Source organism: Notechis scutatus, chromosome 1, assembly GCF_049901735.1.
Source record: "Notechis scutatus isolate UNSWTSFEM ecotype Mainland chromosome 1, rNotScu1.2, whole genome shotgun sequence".
Taxonomy (NCBI): Eukaryota; Metazoa; Chordata; class Lepidosauria; order Squamata; family Elapidae; genus Notechis; species Notechis scutatus.
The window spans coordinates 329,752,474-329,774,178 of NC_142009.1; the positions used below are offsets into that span (position 1 = coordinate 329,752,474).

At 42.0% G+C, this 21,705-nt stretch overlaps 1 protein-coding gene across 1 annotated transcript in view; it reads left to right on the plus strand.

Annotated features, from left to right (window-relative positions):
- The first annotated feature begins 3,513 nt into the window (after positions 1–3,513).
- The window catches only part of CERS1 (ceramide synthase 1), a 49,000-nt gene continuing 30,808 nt past the window's right edge, over positions 3,514–21,705 (plus strand). Inside the window, exon 1 of the mRNA XM_026687624.2 lies at positions 3,514–3,909. Within this exon, the coding sequence (XP_026543409.1) occupies positions 3,688–3,909 (222 nt within the window). The 5' untranslated portion in view covers positions 3,514–3,687. The remainder of the gene's footprint in view (positions 3,910–21,705) is intronic.

The window sequence follows — 21,705 nt, forward strand, 5'->3', positions numbered from 1 at the left end:
GAGCAGAGCAGCAACCGAAACTGCATTCCATAAATGTTTTCAAGATAGTAACTAGGTGACCGAAGTTTCTGCTGCACGAAATTCTTAACTGCAGAGCGTGATTGATGACTCTTGGATTTGGATGTGTACCATTGGAGATTACGAATTATGATACACCCAGTGGGAGAGGGGGGGACCTGGTTCAAGGGTGACAATGTGTTTCAGAGTTGGTTAGCTGTAAGGATTCCGGCAGTTACCCCCATTTAAATCATGAGTCTCGAGCCAGACTTCCAAAACTTCAAAAGGATTTATTGGGAGTTAACATGTCCGGCACTGCCTGGGTGTAGCCAACTCTGAGATACATAATTCATTGTCACCCTTAATCCTGGTTTCCCCCCCACCCTCTGGGGTGTGTCGTAATTCATATTCTCCAATGGGACACATCCGTAGCCAAGAGTCATCAAACATGCTCTCCAGTTATAATTTTGCCCGGCAGAAACTTCAGTCACCTAGTTACTATCTTTGAAAACATTTATGGAATGCAGTTTCGGTTGCAAGCTATCGTACTGCTCCCCTATCCCTTTCTGTTGGCAACTCTAAAAGACCATAGAATTATTTTATGAGTTCACACTTATATCCTTACACTATATGGTAAATTAGATGAACAAGTCCTTTTTAAAAAAAAATCCGGATATTTCAAAAGAGCATGAGATGAGCCGTTCCTAATATGAAGGGAGGCTTTACTGTGTTATCCTATTCATCAATATCAGCACTATTCATCAATTTCCAATGCACCTGGAAGGATTTAAATTGCTTAAGAAACCCACAAAAAGGCAGGAAGATACATCAGTGTGTTTTTTGTCCTATTTTGTCCAACATTTGTACAATAAACTCTTGATTTAATGAACTTCCATGTAGTAGATGTTGGAGGCAGCAAAGAAAAACCCCTTCGCCATTTGATACGTCCCATTCACATTTAGGTCTAATGCAGTGTTTTTCCACTTTAAGATTAGGACCTCTACTTCCAGAATTCCCCCGGCAGCAGTGGTAGGATTCAATTTTTTTTAATACGGGTTCTGTGGGCGTGGCTTGACTTGGTGGGCGTGGCTTGGTAGGCATGGCAGGGGAAGGTTACTGTAAAATCTCCATTCCCTCCTCACCCCACTAACCTGCTTTCCAGCTCCGTTCTCCTGTGCAGGGCAACCAAAGAAGATCCAGCCAATCAGCTGGGACTCAGGAGGTGGAGAATAGAGGGGGGCGGGGCCAGTCAGAGGTGGGATTTGCCAGTTCTCCCAACTACTCAAAATGTCCGCTACCGGTTCTCCAGAACTGATCAGAACCTGCTGAATACCACCTCTGCCTGGCAGCCCTGCTGGGTGAGGAATTCTGGGAGTTGAAGTCCACACATCTTCAAAGGGGCACGTTTGAAGAACACTGATTGTCTCTATTTATCTTCCAAAAGATGCCTAAAATAAGCAGTTAAAACTCTACAAAGGCTTCCATACAAAGTTTCTTTATTGGATCACAAGGCATCCACAGTTATGTCGAGATTCATCTAATGTCCAAATCTTTGCATCGTTGACTTCATAGTGTGAAAAGATAGTTATCTTCATCCCATAACGATGGACCAAAAGGTGAGACACCAGCACGATGCTGGGGTCCAAGCAAGAATAATGGAAACTCCCCCAACCCAACCAAGGGTCAACTCAATGACCAATCAGGATTACAGATGTGACCACATGACATGAACTACATTTCCCATGATGCAATAACTACATTTCCCATGAGGCATTACCTTAAGGGGAACAGTTCCCAATTCCCAATTAACTATATACTGTCTGGACAGCACACTGATCTAATGGAATCTTCAAAACTTTAAGTTATTTGCAAATCAATTTGTTTGAATGAACCATAAAAACCCAAATGTATTCCGCATCTGAATTCACATCCCCTTTTCAAGCTCTTAGTCTCTAGATAGGAAGTGACCTTCAAGAGCTCCATTCCAGCTGAAAAAAACTTCCAATTTTTAACTTCCAAGAGGCCGAAGAGCTGAGGCTAGTGACTTGTTGCTGTGGGCATGAAATCATATTCTTCACCCAGAGGAAAACTTGCCAACACTTTTGTGTTATTTCTTGTGGTTAACAGATAATCAGAGTTGGAAGGGACCTTGTAGGTCATCTATTCCAACCCCCCTGCTCAAACAGGAGACCCTACACGTGTGTGTGTGTGTGTGTGTGTGTGTGTGTGTGTGTGTCTCCAACCTTGGCAACTTTAAGACTTGTGGACTTCAATTCCCAGAATTCCTCAGTCAGCTTTTTTCCCCCCTGTCACTAAATAAACTGTTGTAAATTGAGGACTACTGTAGTAGATTTCCACGAGTGGCATGCACCTCCCTCAAGTACTTAACCAGACCCAAACATGGCCCACAACCTGTGAAGGGATCTAAACCAGGGGTCTCCAACCTTGGCAACTTTAATGTGGACTTCAACTCCCAGAATTCCTCAGCCAGCTTTGAAGTTCACAGGTCTTAAAGTTGCCAAGGTTGGAGACCCCTGATCTCCCTCTCTCCCTCTCTCCCTCTCTCTCTCTCTCTCTCTCTCTCTCTCTCTCTCCCTATCTAATCTCATTGCCTGCCTGTCTCTGTTTCTATCTCTGTCTGTCTGCCCCTCTATCATCCATCCATCCACCTACCTACCTATCTTCTATCTATATCTATAAATCCCACATAAATTAACAGATCTTGCATTTCTACTGCATACCTCTTCTTTCCCTTCCCCAATAAGCATACAAAATAGAGAATTCCAAGCCCTATTTTAGAACACATTTTTATTTTTACAATCGTTCGACTTCTGCCCATTGTTTATATCGCGAAGTAATTTTTTTATGAATTCGGAAACGGGGGTGGGAAGGGACATTTGCACCCATTCCCAAATGGGTCGGACGTTTCCAGGTTCACCTACCGCTGAATCTCCCCGCTCAGCGTTGAAGGCGAAGCAATGCATTCGCCCGAAACTAAACTAAAGAGGGCAGTTCGCCAAAGCGAAGCGTCCGTCCCCCTCCCGGTTCACACGCAGCTCTACAATCAAAGCCTCAGGGAAGCATGTTAGCTCGTACCTGAACCCCTTCGTTAGGTTTCGCATCTCTCGGGAGGATTTCGGAGCCGGAAAGCGGACTGGATTCCAATGCAGCCGCCGGGAAATCTTGGGAGACCCCGGCAGAGCAGATCGTCTTCTAAATCCGATGTAATCGCGGATTTTCCTCTTGCGTTGGAGTCGAAGAAGCTGCTTCCCGAAGCCGCGATCCGATGCATGCCTAACGCGTGCACGATCACCAGCAAAGCCGCCTTAAATCCAGCAGGATCTTTCGCGACCAGCTTTGCGCTGCAGGGGGCTGCGATCCACCGGCGCCTTGACTCGCCAGTCAGCCCCGCCGGGCGCTTTGACAAGCGCATCCTTTCCAACGGCGGCGTTGCCGGGCCCGCCCTCTAGCGGCCGGCGAAGGTCGCTCGCGCGCGGGCTTCGCCTCCCCCTCTTCAGGTTTCTGCGCGGCGTTTGGCGCGCGTGCGCAGAAGCGGGCCTGCCGCTGTTTCCAGCTGCAAACAGCTGGTGTGGGACCGGCGCGCGCTGATGGGCGGCTGCAGCAGGAGGCAGCCTTGCACTTGCCGCTCTCGTGCTTGCGCGACGAAGCCGTGAGTGGCCGGAGAAAAGGATGCAGGCGCCCGAGCCTATGCCGAGCTACGAGCAGTTGGTGCGGCGTAGTTACCGGAGCTTAGTCGGGGCGCTGCGGAGCTGCACAGATTGTGGCTGGGAATTGTCCCGCCGGACGTGGGCCGAGAACGCCCGGCTGGCCTGGACGGAGGCGCTGCTTTTTCTCCTTTGCGCCGCCGGTTGGACTCTAGCGCGCCGCGCAGCTTCTCGCTACCTCTTTCGGGTCAGTGGAATCCAGATCGAGGAAATCAGGAGGGGATTTTCATGCGGGAGGTGGGTGGGAGATCTGGAAAGCTCGCTGCGTTATATTGCCTCGTTGTGGGGGTGGGGGGAGAGGACACTGCAAGGGAGCCAAGATGACCCATGCTTGGAATTGCCCGGGAATTATTTATTGAATTGCTTTGGGGAAAGAAAAGGGTGTTTCCCCATTTTGGGTGGGTGGGGGGATGAAATCCGGTACTGCACCGTGTTAAGGGAGCTCTTCTGGGAAGGTGGATTATCTACTGGGAGCCAAAAAGTGTGTGTGTGGGGGGGCGTATGTGGTGTGCACGCGTGTGTGTGTTGCATGCGTGCAAAGAGACCGTGTAGGAAGGGTATTACTGGTCCTTTGCGTTGTTTTGCTCGGAGTGGAGGAAATTGGCCTTGCCGGTCGTGCATGACTGTGAAGACGGGTCGAAATGAGGTAGGAAGGGGGGGGGGGAAATCAAAATCGGCCGTGTCATTGCGTTTCAAGATGGGAAGTGGGGGGGGGGGGGAGAGAGAAGCCGAAAACTGCGGAGTAGCGCAACGAAGCTACTGACTAGGCTTTGGCGAGGAAGAAATGGGCCATTAGATCACATTGGTTTGGGGTTTTTCCCCCCAGAATTGTGGGAAGGTGGGGAGGCCTTGGCCCGAAATCCAATTTTTGCGCGGCCTGAGAAGAAATAAATGAACATTAAGCGACCTATGTGCGTATAATAAGCGGGAAGAATGCCTTTGCGCATATGGAGTGGGCCCAGCTGGTCATCGCGTTGTGTTGGTTGTGTTGGGAAGTGGGAGAGGGCAGAGAAAGATTCAGAGGCCTTTTGTCTGTGTGTGTGTGTGTGTGTGTGTGTGTGTGTGTGCCATGGTCTTCTAGAAGAGGCTTGGATGCTAGTACGTTTGAAGTGCTGTATTCTTCATTCAAAAACCCTAAGGTTTGGCCCATTTAGCAATCAGGATTGAAATAAGCCATTTTTCTCTCAGCCCCAATAAGTTCAAATGAGTTGGGAGGGATCATTTATAGCCGTGTTTTCAACCTTGGCAACTTTTAAGATGTGCGGACTTCAACTCCCAAAATTCCCCATCCAGCATGAGGAAACAACTATTATAATCAAAATATTTTCCTTCATCAATTTTAATCCAGATTTCCCTCAGTATACCCTTTTTAAAAATTAAAAATAATAACGGTGAATTGGGAAATAGCAAAACTGATTTAAAATGCCCTTGGGAAACTCCTAGTTGTGCAGAACTGAAATCTGAAAATGGTGATCTACAGAAATCAGAGAGTTTTGCTCAGGCCTGTTACGATTTTTAACAAGGCCAGCAGTATTTTAAGGTACCAGGCTAGAAACCAGGAGACATTTTTTGGTAAGGTGATCTGATCCTTCTTTGCAGAAGACCTACCTCCTGGATGAGATGTGCTGCATCAGACGACCTGGATATTCAGGTAGTCCTCACCTAGTGACTAGGATGATGATAAAAAAGAAACTTTGCAACCGTCCTTGTGTTCACAACCTTCACAAGTCTGTAAAAGCAAAGAAAAGCTGAAGTAAGATTGTAAACAGTTGGGGCTTCACTTTCAGATTGCTTTGTTTAACGACCAAGTTGAGGGTCCGTTGTGGTCACCAAACAAGGACAGCCTCTATCCCAGTTCAGATTTACTTGATCATGAAGCCATGGTTTCATGCTTGATTCCCTAGGTGGACGTATAGTAAATAGATACAGATATATAAATTTATTTATTTCCTGCCTTTTATTATTTTTATAAATAAGGTGACAAACCTATCCAACATACCTTTCTCCTCCAATTTCCCAACAACAACCCTGTGAGGTGAGTTGGGCTGAGAGAGAGAGGGGGACTGGCTCAAGGACACCCATCATAGGTTGTCATAGCCAAGGCGGGACTTGAACTTATGGTCTCTTGCTTTCTAGCCTGGTGCCATAACCACTAGACCTTCAGCCTACAATCCCATTTCTAGTCCCCATAATTCTAAATGGACTAATTAAACTAGTAATGAAAAGCAGCTATCCCAGCAGTCAGAGGCACCTAATTGACTTTAGTTGAATTTAAAAGACTAATCTGGATTGGATTTGTTAGGACAGGAGATTATTAAGAAATCCCAAGAGCAGGGGTCCCCAAACTTGGCAACTTTAAGACTTGTGGACTTCAACTCCCAGAATTGTCCAGCTAAAGTTGCCAAGTTTGGAGACCTCTGCCCAAAAGTATACTGTACATTGGTGGTAATGGTGGTCCCATTGTTTCCAGTTCCCCTGTATATATATATATATATATGTCTACCCATACACATACATAACACATATATGCACATTCTTATTCATTCTCTCTCCCCCCCCCCCAAATTGTTGATTCACGATTTCTGATTCCCTTGAATAACAATTTCTCCATTGGAAAAGGTGGTACAAGGCCCTGGATTCTTTGCCTTCCCAAAACATAGCTAGAGTACGTGATGCGTTCCTGCTGAGCATAAAGGCTGCTATGATGAAAGGCAGAATTGTGGCGAATTGGAGGAGTAGTAGAGGGAAGCAACAGGTGCTGGAGAAAGAGAAAATGCAGAGGAAGCGTCGTCCTAGTCAAACTCCCCCATCCTTCTATGCCACCTAGCTGGGACTCAGGCAGAGAATAAAACTGGTTTCTTCAGGCAATTCAAGCAGTTCAGTTTACAGGATACTTAAAAGTTGTTGTTGTCTCGGCTCAGTCAGCCCCCTCACTTTTCCAGCTTCCTCCAGCACAAATCTTACCCGGCTGCAGGCTTCTTTGTGACGGCCATCACTGACCGCCGCTCCACCACCTTGGGAAAAAGGGGTTTTTCCAGCCGGGGAGGGGGTCTGCGACACCCCCAAACCCCTGTCCGGATCCCCTCTCTCTTCGGCTGCCTCTACAGGGCAGCCATATCCCCCAGACCCATTTGGATCGGGGGCACCTTGGCAGCAAGCGCAGCAGGAATCGCGAGCTGTCGCGAATTCCTGCTGCCGCCGAAGCCATGCAACCGGAAGGCAAAACTGGTTTCTTAAGAAGGAAAGGTGTGGGGAGCAGAGACTGTAGAAGTATAGAGTTTCTTACATGCCCACAACTAAGTCTGGAATGTTTACTGAGCGCTTTGGTGGAAAAACTAGCCTCTAATTCAGGGGTGGGCAAACTACGGCCCGCGGGCCACATCCGGCCCGTTGGTCTTTTTAATCCGACCCGCCCAAGATTGGTACAGAATTAAGGTTTGATGTGAATGATTGAATGATTGCATTCATTTGATTTTGACTTGTAATGACAGGCATTTCGACACCAGGTGGCGGCCCGTCAAAATTTTAAAAGTCAATGAGGCCCCCGAGCCAAAAAGTTTGCCCACCCCTGCTCTAATTGCTGCTGTCAGATGTTGACCATCTTGGGTAGATCCTCCAGTCTGAACCTGCAAGGAAGTTCTTGGGTTGGATTGGACAGCTGGGGCTCCTGGCCTCTGTTTTGGTTTCAGCCTCTGTCCTGAATGATTCAAGGGACTAGGGAGAATGAACTTCTCTGCAGCTTTAAAAAAAAAACCCCAGTATTTGCTTTCTGTTCCTCAAAAGTCACCTAGCCACCACTGCAAGAGAGGTCCGAGTACTTTCTGGCTTGGTTTGTTCAGGATCAAATTTGAAGAATGACCAGTCACCATGGGTAAAATCAGGAAGCTGGAATTTTAGGGTTCCTCCTGGTTTCTTTTTTGGGATTGTTTTAAACCCCTTTGACCATGTACTGATCCTTCCTCTGCTTTCGGTGTCCAGGACATTGAGTTCAATCCTCTTGAGTCCCACTTAAAATTGAAACATACTACAAGGAGTAGTAGTGTGTAGAATGATAAGAGATTCTCAACCACCCAGGTCCACGGTTGTCCCAAAGGTGCTTTTTCAAGAGGCCTCAGGACTTTCTGGTTTTTCTTTGAAAATGTTTCGCTTCTCATCCAAGAAGTTTCTTCAGCTTCTTCAGAAGAAGCTTCTTGGATGAGAAGCGAAACGTCTTCAAAGAAAAACCAGAAAGTCCTGTTGCCTCTTGGAAAAAGCACTTTTGGGACAAGAAATTCAAAGGTTATGCCTTTACAATTTTAGGGGTGGGTCCCTGCTAGCATATATTGTAACTTAATGTTGACCCAGGATGCTTTTTAATGTCTAATACAGTGATGGCTAACCTTTTCAGCTTGGTGTGTCGAAAATCGGGAAAAAGTGTAGCCTTCCTCGGGTCGTGTGTCACTTCAAGAAATATCAATAATTTGGTTTATGACGGACTGGGCTGGGGTGATCACACAGGGCTGTGAAACTCGTCTCCCTGGTCTCAGGGCTGCAGGTGCAGGATGTGGGGATCGGAAGGCCACCTTACAGGGCTGTGAACCTCATGGATCTCCTTTCCTCCTGTAGCGTTCCTGAGGTAATGAAACTGACAAACCTCAGTTTATGGCGGTTAAAACTGGTTCTCTGCTGCAAAGATCTTGCGGCAGCGGTGACACCACGCCTCCACGCAACAAGCAGGGAGCAGGGATTGGAGCAGAGCACAGGCAGCCTCTAAATGTGCAGGTTTTCCCCACACCAACAGGCGTGTCAGTCAAAGTGCCTCGGCGTGTCACGAGTGACATGCGTGTCATAGGTTAGCCATCACTGGTCTAATATGTTCCCAGGCCTGGATTTAATATGTCCTGTGAAGCCCCTGTTGTGTTTTTATTAAGATAGTCCAGCAACTGTTTTGTTTCTTGCTGTTAACTGGTTTGGATGTTGTAAGCTGCTTGGAGACTTTTAGGGCGGGTGGCTGTAATACATTTTAATTATAATAATAGTAATAGGTGCCCTGGGTCCTCTCCCAAAACAATCAGAGCATCACTTGAACACCATCAACATTGACCAAGTGGCTATATTTGGAACAGTTTCCATCCAATCTCATTGCACACATGCTGTACCTTGACAATAAAGGTAATAATAATCCTGCAATACTACTTTTCACATCATCAAACAATTACTGCCTATCCCAGGTCCTTGGGAAGGACTCGATAAGTAGATAAAAATTGCCAAATCCAGTCTAAACATCTGGCTTACTAAGTGTGATGAACCATAATAATAACATAAAACCAAATGTAGGGTCTCTTTGACTGATTATGACAGTAGGTTCTCAGATTGATAAAGACTTGGGAACTCCTTCAGGTAAACAGCCAGCAGGAAGGTCTCCTGTTATCAGTGAAGAGACTTAAAACTGGATCATGGGATTAGAAAGAAAATTAGAAAATCTCCACCCTAAAATACATGGCCTATATGGTTTTTAAAGGAGAAATAGTCTAGCAGCTTGAATTCTTCTAACTCTCTCTCTTTTCCCCCCCAATGCATCCTGTGCAAGAAAACAGGTTTGAGAAAGAATCACTTTCACTTTTAAATGTCTGTAAAGATCCTGACACTAATTATTAGTGAGAACACAGGTAGATTTTTCTTAACCTAGTTAAGGGAGAAAACTGGAAACATTAGCTTTTACTGTTTGACGCTGCAGACCCCAGAGTGGAGGAAATCTTACTCAGTGACTTATTATTCACTTATTATTCACTTCTAGCCAGCAAGGGGAATTCTGGGAATTGAAGTCCACATATCTGTACGTTCATAATGTTGACAAACTGGTCTAACATTACTGCATATTGCTGCCTTTCAGGTGTGTTGAGCTACCAATCCTGTCATTCTCAAGCACTATAGAGAATTGTGGGTTTTTCTGGATAACTTCAAATCAGAAATATTATTCTGGCTAGCCTGTTCCACTTACTATTAGGCTCAAAAATTTGGGTGACATTGGAAGCAGAACCCAAATTCAGTCCAGCCTAGCAGGGAAGCTTTTGCCATGAGCGATTGGTTAAAATGTCTGATGTAATGGAAGAATAGATTTTTGAAAGCTCCTTGCTTTTGGAAGGAATAAAGCAGATGAAAGTACTTCATTATATTGGTTTAAAAAAATAATATATACATTTTTTAAAAAAGGCATTTCACTAATCGTTTCCCAATGCTGGCTGGTGAATTCTGGAAACTGAAGTCCACATATCTTAAAATCCCCAAGTTTGAAAAACACCAATATATAAAATTGTACCTGTGAGGGGTCCTTCTTGTTCTCTGAGGTTGGTTGTTTTTTGCAGATATTTCCTTACTAAAATGGGTGACATCCCATCAGTAGTATGTTATCTAGTTTGAGTAATGAAAACATCTGCAAGAAAACCATCAAGTTCAAAGAGCATCAAGGACCCCACATTTCATCCCTGAACTACTAATATTCCTCATTAATTATACCTGTATATCTTGAGAAAATAATACGGGAGAACAACTGTTGGAATGGTTCAAAAGACTTTACTTGGTCAATTTGAATCCAGTTTCCCTAAATATACATTTAAACATTAAAAACGAAAAAGCAAATAGCAATGTTTATTCAAAATACTCTCACAAAACAGGTTAAGCCACCAGGCTAGGAAACAGGAGGCAATATGTTCTAGTCCTGCCTTAACTGCAAAGCCAGCTGAGTAATTTTTGAGCCAGCTGCTCTCATTCAACCCTAAAAAGAAGGCAATGGCAAAACACTTCCAAAAAAACCCCAAGAATATCACAGAGGCCTGTTCAGGCAGTCCCCCAGAGTCAAAAAAACTGATTTGAAGACACGCACACACAAATAGGGAGGTACTAATACCACTCTACAAAGCCTTGGTAAGACCACACCTAGAGTACTGCATCCAGTTTTGTTCACCAGATTACAAAAAAGATGTTGAGACTCTAGAAAAAGTACAGAGAAGAGCAACCAGGATGATGAGGGGACTGGAGACTAAAACATATGAAGAACGGTTACAGGAAATGGGCATGGCTAGTCTAGTGAAGAGAAGGACCAGGGGAGACATGATAGCAGTCTTCCAATATTGGAGGGGCTGCCACAGAGAGGAGGGGGTCAAGCTATTTTGTAAAGCATCTGAAGGCCAGACAAGGAGTAATGGATGGAAACTGAACAAGGAGAGATTTAACCTGGAAATAAGGAGAAACTTTCTGACAGTGAGAACAATCAACCCATGGAACAGAAGTTGCCTTCGGAAGTTGTGGGAGTGCCATCACTTGAGACTTTCAAGAAGAGATTGGACTTTCATCTGTCAGAAATGGTGTAGGTTCTTCTGCTTGGGCGGGGGGTTGGACTAGATGACCTACAAGGTCCCTTCCAACTCTGATTATCTGTTAAATACAAATCTAATGTCATATATTTTTGACAATTGCTGGAAAGCAAACCAAGACGCTGTCAGGAAGATGATCGGTGAATTATCTGGTCCTACCCTACAGAACCCAATTCAAAATCACAGAGTTGGAAGGGATCTTGGAAGTCTTGTAGTCCAACCTCCTGCTCAAGCAGGCAACCCATTTCAGACAAAAGTTTGAACAATCCCTTCTTTAAAAGCTCCAATATTAGAGCACTGACAACTCCTGGAGGCAAGTCGTTCCACTAGTTAATTGTTCTCACTGTCAGGAAATTCCCTAGTTGCAGGTTGCTTCTCTCCTTGAGTAGTTTCCATCCATTGCTTCATGTCCTGCTTTCAGGTGCTTTGGAAAATAGGTTCACCCTCTCTTCTTTGTGGCAGCCCCTGAGATATTGGAACACTGCTGTCATACCATAAATTCAGAATACAGATTAACAGAGTTGGAAGGGACCTTGTAGGTCATCTAGTCCAACACCCTGCCCAAGCAGGAGACTCTATACCAGGCTTGTCCAACCCGCAGCCCACGGGCCGCATGCGGCCCAGGTCGCCTCGTAATGCGGCCCAACGCCCACCCCAACCTTCATAAAAGATCCAGCGAGGAGGAGGAGGAGAGGCAGGCGCGAGGCGGGCGAGGTGAGCAACAGAAAAGGCGGGCAGCCGCAGCCCAAAAGTCCCACCCCGCTACCTCCTGCTGTTGCCGCCGCCACCGCTGCTACTTCTGCCCCGCCGCTGCTGCTTCTGCCCCCCCGCCGCCGCTGCTTCTGCCCCCGCCGCCACCGCTGCTGCATTTGCAGGAGGAGAGGTAGGCGCGAGGCGGGCGAGGCGAGCAACAGAAAAGGCGGGCAGCCGCAGCCCAAAAGTCCCGCCCCGCCACCTCCTGCTGTTGCCGCCGCCACCGCTGCTGCTTCTGCCCCCACTGCCGCCGCTGCTGCTTCTGCCACCGCCACCGCCACTGCTGCTTCTGCCCCCCGCCGCCGCCGCTGCTGCTTCTGCCGCTGCCGCCGCCACTGCTGCTTCAGCCCCCCGCCGCCGCCGCCGCTGCTGCTTTTGCTGCCGCCGCTGCTGCTTTTGCCGCCGCCGCTGCTGCTTCTGCCCCGCCGCCGCTGCCACCGCTGCTACTTCTGCCCCCGCCACCGCCACCGCTGCTGCATTTGCAGGAGAAGATGTAGGCGCGAGGCGGGCGAGCTTTCTTCCCCCCACCCTGCAAAATTTGGCCGGAAAATTATAAAATAAAAATAAATAATTTTAATAAATAATAAATAATAAATAATAAATAATAATTTTATTTTATTTTGTTATTTTTTTAATTTAATTTAATTAATTTAATTTAATTAATTTAATTTAATTTAATTTAATTTAATTTAATTTAATTTAATTTAATTTAATTTAATTTAATTTAATTATTTAATTTAATTAATTATTTTATTTAATTATGTGCGGCCCAAACCAAATTTTCATCTTCTAGTGTGGCCCAGGGAAGGTGAAAGGTTGGACAACCCTGCTCTACACCATTTCTGACAGTTGTCAGTCAAATTCAGATGTATTTGATCACCAAGCCAGAGTTTCACAAATTTATTTGCAAATGAAAAATCCAGATTTTTTTTTACTTTGCAAACAAATATTGCTCCTGTTAAAGACTATTCATTATTATCAGGCACAAGAATGTGGGCTGCATTATTGGAACGGGAACCAAAATTCCATCCAGACTAGTTTACAAGATTTGAAGCCTTTAAAGAAATTATTTATGTGGTTAAAAAAATGAGAACTTTGACAATATTGGCTAATAGACAAAGGAAGAATGAAATATCATATTCAAAGAAACCACCCAAGTAGATTGAAACGGAAAGCTTTCCATGGAGAATTTGGACCTGCAAAATTTCCAGGGTCACAACTCTGCTATATGGCCTTGAGAGAAAGCTGAAATCCTCAGAGGTCTCTTTCAGTATAATAAGATTACTGATGCTTGAAATAAAGGCTTTGGTATAGTATAGAGAGGAGCTGGCACTGTAGCTTTTCCTTCTGAATTATTGCTTAAGCTCCTCTGATGTTATAGAAGATGTTTCGTCAGCCTCTTCAAAACTTCTGCCTCCTTCCTTCCTCGACTTATGACCGCAATAGAGCCCCAAATTTCTGTTGCTAACTGAGGCATTTGTTACGTGAATTTTGCCCCATTTTACGACCTTCCTTGCCACCGTCATTAAACGAATCACTCCAGTTGATACGTTAGCAACCTGTTTGTTAAGTGAATCTGGTTTCCCCATTAACTTTGCTTGTTAGAAGATCACAAAAGGGATCACATGATCCTGGGACGCAGCAATGGTCATAAATATGAAACGATTGCCAAGCATCTGAATTTTGATCACGTGATTATGGGGATGCTAGAAAGATCGTAACTGAAAAACGGTCGTAAGTTACTTTTTCTAGTTCCATTGTAACTTTGAGTGGTCATTAAATGAACTATTGTAAATCTAGGACTAGACCGATATTGGTGGGAAAGTGCAGGTAGTCCTCAACTTACATCCACAACTGGGACCAGAATTTCAGTTGCTAAGCGAGGTAGTTGTCAAATCAGCAATGCCTGATTTTACCACCTTTTTGCCCTCCTTGTTAAGTGAATTACTGCAGTTGTTAAGTGAATCTTGTGGTCATTAAGCAAATGACCTATTGAATTTGCTTGTCAGAAGCTCACTAAGAATGTCACAAATGATTATCACATGACCCAGTGGTGGGATTCAAAATTTTTTACTACCGGTTCTGTGGCATGGCTTGATGGACATGGTGTTGCTTGGTGGGCGTGGCAGGGGAAGGATACTGTAAAATTCCCATTCCCTGCCCACCCCACTAACCTGCTTTCCAGCTCCGTTCTCCTGTGCAGGGCAACCAAAGAAGACCCAGCCAATCAGCTGGGACTCAATGGGCGGCAGAGAATAGATGGGGGCGGGGCCAGTCAGAGTTGGTATTTGCCAGTTCTCCGAACTACTCAAAATGTCCGCCACCGGTTCTCCAGAACTGGTCAGAACCTGCTGAATACCACCTCTGACATGACCCCAGGACACAGCAACATATGCTGGTTTGCCAAGCATGCCAGTTTTAATCATGTAATTGTGAGGATGCTGTGATGGTTGTGAGTCATTTTTTCCCCAGTGCAGTGTAACTTCAAAAAGTGTCTAAATGAATGGTTGCATTTCAAGGATTACCTGTGTTAGTCAGAGATGGAGGGAGAAAGGGTAAATGGGCATAAAATCAAATTCATGTGAAAGACACCAATATTTTCATGATTTTTTTTTAAATAAAGGGACAGCTACTGGACGAAATAATTTGAATTGCAATTGCACAACTGTAATAGAAACCTATGTGGTAGGACAGTTAGAGAAAATTGGTTTACATTACCAACCAAATATCTTTATTTTGTAAAAACAAGATGGAACAGTATCTTTCTATACAATCTAGATTTAATACTATTTTAAGGGATTGAGGGAGCTCAGTGCTAATGCTGTGAATTTTTTTAAAGCTTAAATTCTAAAACTCAAGCTTTAAAAACTTGAACTATAATTGCTTGGTATAATTTCTCTCACAAGGGGGGGGGTGGTGTTTTTTTTTATTTTAAAGAGTTAAAGTGGAAGGAAAGATACCGTCTAGGTTGAAGAAATAAAAGTTTGGACTTGCTTATTCCAACTGAGGAATTTTGGTCCATTAAATAAGAACAGAATTCTTAAACTAGATAGACACTTGTTAAATAGTCATTCAGATTTGTAATATATATTATATAGGCTAATTCTGAATTTTGATTCATATTGAATATTGATCTTAATAATGGGTTTGAAATTGGAAATTGCTTCCACACTTTTATCCAATTTTATATAATTTATAATTCACTTTAATGTTTTTTTCTGCACTTCCTCTTGATAGTGTTTTTAAACATCTAAAATGCTTTTTTTTTAAATCTAGGCCTGCCTTCTCAAATGGAGTTCCTTTTGTTTGATGTATTTATACTTTCTTCATTACAAACCTCTGCGCAGTCCAAAGGTGGTTTTATACCACATCCTTTCCAGTTTTCTTACAGGTGAAATGAGAGTTTACAGGACTTATTTTCTATGTGCAATGTTTTCATATAATGCCTTTTTTTTTTCATTTTAAAAACCAAATCAGGTTTATCACAACCATGATGGAGCTGGATTTGAAAGCTGACTAAGGCCTTAAAAATGATGATTTTAAATAGATGTTTGGAAGAGGAATTTTAAGAGAAGTAATTCTGTATTTCACCCCAATAAGTAAGAAGATACCAGGCTGTATCTTCTCACTTATTTTAATCTATATATGTAAAAGTGAAATACCACTCACGCATCATCACTAAATCTCCAGAACCATAAAGCCTACAAACTTGAAATTTGGCAGGTATGTTCCTCTTGGCTTCTAGGTGTTCACTAAGAAAGGATTTTTCAAAATGACCATCAGAGCATTAGTATTAAATATATTACTATTAACATGCTCTGATGCTAAGGAGTTCTACTCACCCTCCTCACCTGAAAAGAAATCAGTTCCAAATGCAAAACATAAGCAGAGGAGAGGAGTTTCAGTTTTAGTTTCACAGCAGCAAGCAGCTTTAGTACAGAACAGTTGAGCTAAGCCGTGCCCAGCCTCCTTGCTGTCTCCTTGCTCATATAGCAAATACTGTTTCAGTTTCCAAACATCCCTCAACTCTGTCACACACTGACAGGAAGCTAGCCAGATGAATACCGATGGATGCTGGTAGGCACAGGCAGAATTTTTCCCCCTTATTTTCCTCCTAAAAAAACTAAGACCGACCACATAGTTTCGTAGTGAAGCACAGGTATCGAGCTAGTTTATAAATATGGCAAGCAACACATTTTTTATTTTAAAAAATCTATACTGGTGTTAAAAGATACTACACTTCTGACCTCATGTTTTACGTGCAGCTGTGCCTAAGGACTAGAAACTTATCCTATTGTAAAAACAAAAGTGTAATATATTTTTTTCTTATTCCAAAAAAATCCCTTTTTGGAGAAGTGCAGATTTCTGACTTTATTATTATTTTTTGTCTCTGTGGCTGGTTTTGTGAAGGTCACCTTCCCAGTTTCTGTGCAAAGTGATAAAAGGATGCTGAGGCAGTAAGGTGAGGGGTTGGGTGGCTTACACTTCGCTTCCTTGCACTTTGTTTCCCTCCATCTTCTTAGTGGTGAAAAAACAAGCGTGCAGGTGTGGTAGGAGGAGAGCTGGGTTAGGCTATGGGAGCAAAACGCCAGGAGTCTAGGAACACCTTTTCCAAGGAGCAAATACCCAGCAGGACCGTGCTCAGTAATTTGCTAATTGCTGTTTTTGTTTCTAGTAACTAATAGATCTTAGGCACTGAGTAAGCTAGACATGATTTTTTTCTCTCTAACTCAGAGGAAGGAGCTGATATCTCTCACTTTAACAAGGGGGTGTTTGCAACAACAGTGCGAGCCCCACGGTTAACCCTTTTCCTGTGGCCATTTCAATTTGCTTTCTGCCTGCATAGCTTGCAAGAAATGGTGTCAGTAAGGAAAGCCAAACTGCATTTCAGAAATGACTTCTTTGTAAAAAACTAAGCAAGGCTAAAGCTTTGAGAAGCTTATGAGTCAGTAGGAAGAGAAATCACTTGACCTACCATTGGCCTGACCGGCTGGCCCTTGAATAATGACTGATGCAGAGAGTGGAGGCTTTAAAAGGCCCAGATCACTCATTGCTCCTTAAAGGAGGGGTTGCATGCAAACATTTATATTATCTGTGCAAAGGATCCCACCCCCCAAAAAAATCTTGAATGAATGTTCCATTCATTGGTGCAGAAGGCGTTCAGAAGAAAATAAAATCTGCCCTCTGAAGAAAATACATTCCATAAAAATTGGGCAATTCCAGTAAGGGGAAGAGGAGGCACACGTGCAAGTTTGCATGCCAGCGTGTGTATTTTAAAGATGTTGTTGTAGGGAAGAGCTCTTCCTCTCCAAGAGTATCGGATGTTGATGCCCTAAATCTCCAGGGTTGAGAGTGTTGGGTATCAGCCATAACTGTGAAAGTCTAGGTTAAACAAGTTGTGGTGTATCTTAATGGGGCTATCAAAGAGGGGAAAGTAGTCCACATTCGGAGATTATCAGGTTCTCTTTTTTTTGAGGAACGGCCTGTCTCCCATAACATTTGTCCATCTTGATTCAGTTCTGCTGGGTTGGTTGGTATTCTGCATTCCTTCAATTAAACAATATCTTTTTTTTTCAAGTACATTTTTTATTATTTTTAATTGTTACAGACAACTCATAGTGTGAACATTGTGGTCCCAGAGTGTTTTACATTTTTTAAAAAATATGGCAATAATATGACATTAATATTGTTGACTTTCTTATATAATTTTGTATTAATACATTTTATCAATCTTAATTTTAATTCTTCAATATTCCCATATACTCTTTTGTGTCAATCTCTACATTCTTAACATCCTTTCTTTTATTGTAAATTCTGTATTACTCATCATATCTGCAATATTTAATGATTTGTATAATTCATAGTCATTCATTAATCCATGTTTAATTTATATTTTCTATTATTTATCCCTTTATAATTCTTAATTTTTGTCACCATTGTTCTTTAAGCAAAACCCCTTCCCAGTCCCATTTATACTAAAGCAAACCATATTCAAACATTTAACCTATTAATTAAACAATGTCATCTTATTGGGACTCTGGAAGCAAATTTTCTTTTTTCTTTTTAATACATTTTAAAGTTTTCAAATTTTAAAAACATAAAATAAAACTTTATACATTATTGTCAACATCAAGACATCTTTTGCATCTCCTCACATTTTTCAGTATATGTATTTACTTATTCCTTTACCATTGCATCTTACTCTTGCTATAAATCAATCTTTTATCATTACATATCAATCTTCTCCATGGTATATTTACTTATTTACATATTCCCTCATTCTTTTCCTAATTGCCATTTTATTGTCTTTTTATTTATTTTCTTTCTTTTTTCTTTTTTGTAAATTTTATTTGAGTTTTCACAAAAAGAAAATAAACACAATTAAAACATCTTTTTTGAAAGCAGCATAATCCTGGGTACATTTCTTCGTGCAGACACAATTTCAGGTTCATGCTCATTTTTATATTCTATTTCATATCTTATTACAATTTTACATTTTCTACATAGCTTCTCCCCTCTTTTAATTTCCTCAATTTCATTGTATTTATTTCATCTCAATTCAAATCATTATATTTATATTTTCGTCTGTCCTGTTTCAATTATCTATTATCTTTTCTCATTAAACAAAATTTCTCCTGTAGTTACTGATTGGAGTATGACGCCTTTATATTCTTCGCCTAAAGTTATAACACTCAATATAATACATAGCTTCCATTCAGATTCTGTTTGGTACATTCTTAAACTACACACAGTATTCTTAAAAATTTTTTTTTATAAATGTATATAGTTAAAACAACATTCCATTCCAATTCAATTCTATCATTAATATTAATATTCATTAAAGTCTTAAGATTTTTCACGTTACTTTTCAATTAAATATCATACTTCTATGGGAACAATTATAAACTTTCCATAATCAATTCCCCCCTCTTCACTTATATTTTATAAAACATTAACTAATTAAAGTGTTCCCATTCCTTCCTAATTCAATTTTCTCATTTATTTTATTTCATTTACTTTATTCACAAACATTTCACTAAGTTACACTAACCATTCTATCCCTCATTCTAATCATATGTTGTTTCCAATTTTCTAAAGTTATTTCTATTTCAAATATAACAACACAATCTCATGTACCTTTACAGAATCCCCCTTTCAATTAAATTTTCACCCATTGTCTCTAAATAGGACCTGTTTCTTTATATCTTGCTCCGGACCTTTGTAACTTCTTTTCCTTTCCTTCTTCCCTCTCTTCTTCTCCCTCCCCTTTTTACCCCTTTGTCTCTCTATCTCTGCTTCCCTCTTCTGTATTCCCCTTTTCTGTTGCTTTCCAGTATTATACTTATTTTTCGAATTATTTTTCTTTTCTTTGGTTGTTTTTTTAAGTCTTAGATTCTCCATCCTCTTTCCCCCCTTTCCTTTTTCTTCCCCACATAGGGTTACTTGTTCATTAAAGATGGCTTCTTCTTTGTCCCAGTCTTCTTGTTTTGCAGTCTTTTCTTGTTGTTTCTCATAGTTCCAAATCTCCATTTCTAAGAATTGAAAAACGAAGCCAAAGGAACCCTTCCCTTCTTGCGCATCTTCTTTGTACTTTTTAAGTTCCATTTTCAATTCATCCAAAAGTAATGCCATTGTAGAAATTTTTAAACAACCACCCAATTGATTTTAGTCATTCAAATATAATAGCCAAAAATCCAAAAGTCACCAAGTAATCCAAATACACACAAACTGTTTCTTTTTGCTCTTCCTTTTTTTCCCCACTTTCTCTTCCTGGGGTTATTATTTAGTTGCAAAGTTTCAGTTAAAATGTATCTTTTAGAAGTCTTATTGAAATTTTACTTTAGATTCTTTTAAAGTCCAGGCAGTCTCCTCCCTCTTCCAGATCCTGCCCTTATTCTTTTTCTCTCCCTTCCTGCTTATAGAAAAAAAAGTTTTTAATGTCCAGAAATCTTTATTGTCCCTTTGGCATTTAGTTATATTTTCAGCTTAATTGCCTATTGGTGCCAAAGCGGATTTTTCCAATTTCTTATTCTTAATTGTCAATATAAGGAAGGAGAGAGAAGAAGAAAAAAGTCAAACCTTTCCCTTTTCACTTTCTTTCGCTGCTTCCGATTCTTCTTTGGGAGCGATGTTATTTCTTGTAGAATTTAAAAATTCCAGGGTACCTTAGTTATTGCTTTTTCAACTTAGCCCGGTCAGCCAAAACTTTCACTTCTTATCTTCCTCCTGCACATTCTTTTCCGGTTGAGTACTTCTTTGAGGTGGCCATTTCTGACCACCGCTCCTACCGCCTTCAGGAAAGGTAGTTTGACCAGCTGAGGAGAGATGCGGCTCTCCTCGACCCTGCTGGCAGTCTCCCCCTTCTTCACCACCTCTACGGGGTGGCTTAGCCCCGAAACCAGCTGGCTCGGGGCGCTCCAGCGGCGAGCCCAGGCAGAAACCGCGCACAATCGCGGATTCCTGTCTGTCTATTGTCTTTTTATTTCTAAACCACTCATACCAGGCATCCAGGCCCTATAATAAATTGAATCTTCTCTGTCTTTTATTTTCATCGTTAGCCTGTCCATCTCTATACAATCTATTACTTTTTTTTATAACCATGCCTTCCGGTGGAACCCTTTTTTTCCTTCCAGAGTTGGAAGCACATTTTCTCCCTGGCAGTGTTTGCCTTCTGGAATGAGGTTTTTCCCTCTCCCAGGCAAGATCTGGATGTGGTTCAGAAAGACCACAAAGGCCTGGCTTTTCACCCAGGCCTTTGCCCCTGGGAGAGTGGGACCCCTTGCTTCGTTCTACCTGGTCTGTCACCCTTGCCATCTTTCATTTGTTTTATTGCAGTTTCTTCATTTGTAGTTGCTGGGAGTCAAGCAGTCAAGATTATTAAATTATCATCATCATCATCTTTTCTTTCTGATCAAATTCTTGCCTACATCTCCTGTTTTTTTATGGACTTGGAGCCAAGAACCATCATCGTGTGCTTTTTTTTTCTCTTTCGGGGTACCATTTCCATCCTGCGACACTATAATTGCTTTTTGATCTTCCTTATTTTTAAAATACAGAATTATTGACCTTTGTCAGCAGCACTTAAGAAGGCTAGGCTACCCAGGATAGACAGAATCAGAGGTAGCCAAGCCCAAACCCTTATCAAAAAGAGAGTGATCAGCAGAAGCCACCGCCAATAATATAAAAAAATTGACAAGCCCAGAACTTCTGTACAGTTTTTTATTTGTTTTGTTTTTGTTTTGTTATAATATATTAAATTACATCATCATTGTTGTTGTTGTTGTTGTTGTTGTTGTTGTAGATTTGTATAGCTCTCCCATCTCACATATAGCACAGCAATAGCATTTAGACTTACATACCACTCCATAGTGCTTTACAGCACTCTCTGGGCAATTTACAATATCAGCCTATTGCCCCCAACAATCTGGGTCCTCATTTTACGGACCTCGGAAGAATGGAAGTCTGAGTCAACCTTGAACCAGTCAGGGTCAAACTCCTGGCTGTAGACAGAGTTTGCCTGCAATATTGCTTTCTAACCACTGCGCCACCACAGCTCCTATGTGACTCTGAATGGCTTAAACAGTTAAAAAGATAAAATAATGCAACACAATTACCCCCCAAATTAACCACAAGAATCACTAGGAAAACATTAAAACAATTTAAAAATATATTAAAACCATTTAAAAAAGAACATACTCCGCAATCTCACTAAAAGTACAGCTATGCCTTGAATTGGTTTCTTGTTAATTTATGTGTTTTGCTATATCATTTTTATTAAAAGGAAAAAAAGCTACCAATATGGATTTGATAAACAAAACCATACAAAATATAACATTATGAGCAATTAAAAAGTGATAAATAAGTAACTAGACTAAAAA